The sequence below is a fragment of the Myotis lucifugus genome, unplaced genomic scaffold (assembly GCF_000147115.1).
Source record: "Myotis lucifugus unplaced genomic scaffold, Myoluc2.0 scaffold_282, whole genome shotgun sequence".
NCBI lineage: Eukaryota > Metazoa > Chordata > Mammalia > Chiroptera > Vespertilionidae > Myotis > Myotis lucifugus.
This window is the reverse complement of record NW_005871330.1, coordinates 399,693-401,667: the sequence shown is the minus strand read 5'-3', so window position 1 is coordinate 401,667 and position 1,975 is coordinate 399,693. Positions and strand designations below refer to the sequence as shown.

Genomic DNA, 1,975 nt, shown 5'->3' with positions numbered 1-1,975 from the left:
GTGGGCACCATGTTTCTGCAGGGAACCTGGCCCAAGGACAGGCCACGTGGGAATCGGGAATCGGCTGAAAGAGGCACCACAGGAGCCTCTGAGGCGCAGCCCCTGGGGGAGCCTCTGTTGGAGGAGGAAAGGCAAACCTGCTCCCTCTGAGCCCAGCCGGAGGCCGCAGTCACGCCCCCGGGAGCCCAGGACGGCCTGGTGCAGGCTAAGGGGCACGCTCACTCTCCCGGCAGGGCCTCAGCCTTCCCCCTTTCTTCCCAGCTCGAGGGCTGCCTGGAGCAGGAGAAGAAGCTGCGGGCCGACCTGGAGAGAGTGAAGAGGAAGCTGGAAGGAGACCTGAAGATGGCCCAGGAAGCCATCATGGATCTGGAGAACGACAGGCAGCAAGTAGAGGAGAAACTGAAAAAGTAGCTGTTTCATCTGGACCTCTGTGTGCGAGCACGAAAGCCAGCTTCCCCTTTAACAGGCTTCTCTTTCATGCGAAATGCATGTATATCTATTTGCAGGAAGGAGTTTGAGATCAGTCAGTTACAGAGCAAGATGGACGACGAGCAAGTCCACAGTCTGCAGTTACAGAAGAAGATTAAAGAGCTGCAGGTGAGGCCGGGAGCCCCCAACAGCGCCCTGGGCCGCGCCGCCCCGCCCCGCCGTCCCCTCTGCTTCCGTCGCTGCTTCTTCCCTCCCTCCCCTTGCAGCTGGAGACAATATCCTTCCTTCCCTTTATTTACGGAAGTTAATATTTCAATTTTCCAAGTCCCACATCAATGGGTGTCCTTGGACATAATTAACCTCTGACCAATGAGGCAGGACATTGCTCTGCTCGCCACTCTAAGCCCAGTGCCCTCGCCGTCTTCTCAGAGGTCACCACCAGTGCCATTTGGAGGTGCATCCTTCTGGATGTTTCCCTATGGATTTATGTACATAAGACCTCAAAATATATCTATATATATAAAAGCCTAAGCGACCAAATGACCAAACAACCGAACTACTGAAGGACCAGTCACTGTGACGCACACTGACCACCAGGGGGCAGATGCTCAATGCAGGAGCTGCCCCCTGGTGGTCAGTGTGCTCCCACAGCCAACCTCCCACAGCCAGCCAACCTCCTGTGGCCCCTCCCCTACCCCCCAGCTGGCCTCCCACAGTCTCTACCCCCCCAACTGGCCAGCCCACCCTGATCAGCCCTGATGGCCCTGATCGCTGGCCAGGCTGAGGGACCCCACCTGTGCACGAATTCATGCACCAGGCCTCTAGTGCTATATTATACTAGTATATACAACACACGCATAAGCTTATACATATGCATAAAAATATAAGGGAACAAGAACATTATTATATATGTATGTGTACATAAATATATACAACATATATAAAATATACATATAAATATCATGCTGAGACTATCATTCTGCAAGTTGCTCAATTCGTCCTGCAGAGCTGTCCATGGTGGCAGTGGGCCAGCTGCTGCGGACGCCCAGAGGGCACAGCTCCCTCACGGTGGACCTGACCACCTCCCTACTGGGGGACAGTTGGATTGTTGCTGAGTTTTTGATACTAATTTAGTCTTATAGTGTGTTCTTCAGTTCATGCTGTCTGCGCTCTATCCCGCACCATCCTGCCCTCCCCACGCGGCTGCTGCCCCCACAGCAGTGCTGACACAGGCCCTTGCAGGCCCGCACGGAGGAGCTGGAGGAAGAAATGGAAGCAGAACGCACGCTCAGAGGCAGGATTGAGAAGCAGCGCTCGGACCTCTCCCGGGAGCTGGAGGAGATCAGCGAGCGGCTGGAGGAAAGCCAGCGCGCAACCTCAGTCCAGGTCGAGATGAACAAGAAGCGGGAGGCCGAGTTTCCAGAAGCTGCGCAGGGACCTGGAGGAGGCCACCCTGCAGCACGAAGTCACGACGGCTGCTCTGAGGAAGAAGCACGGTAGAGGTCGTGGCCTGAGCTGGGGGAGCAGATAGACAACCTGCAAAGGG

The 1,975-nt window shown here is 55.6% G+C and overlaps 1 protein-coding gene across 1 annotated transcript in view; it reads left to right on the top strand.

Moving 5' to 3' along the window:
- Positions 1–1,975, top strand: part of MYH13 (myosin heavy chain 13) — a 50,608-nt gene that overhangs the window by 32,421 nt on the left and 16,212 nt on the right. The window contains 5 exon segments of the mRNA XM_023763352.1: positions 262–407; positions 507–597; positions 1,672–1,845; positions 1,847–1,927; positions 1,930–1,975. Coding sequence (XP_023619120.1) covers positions 262–407; positions 507–597; positions 1,672–1,845; positions 1,847–1,927; positions 1,930–1,975 — 538 coding nt within the window.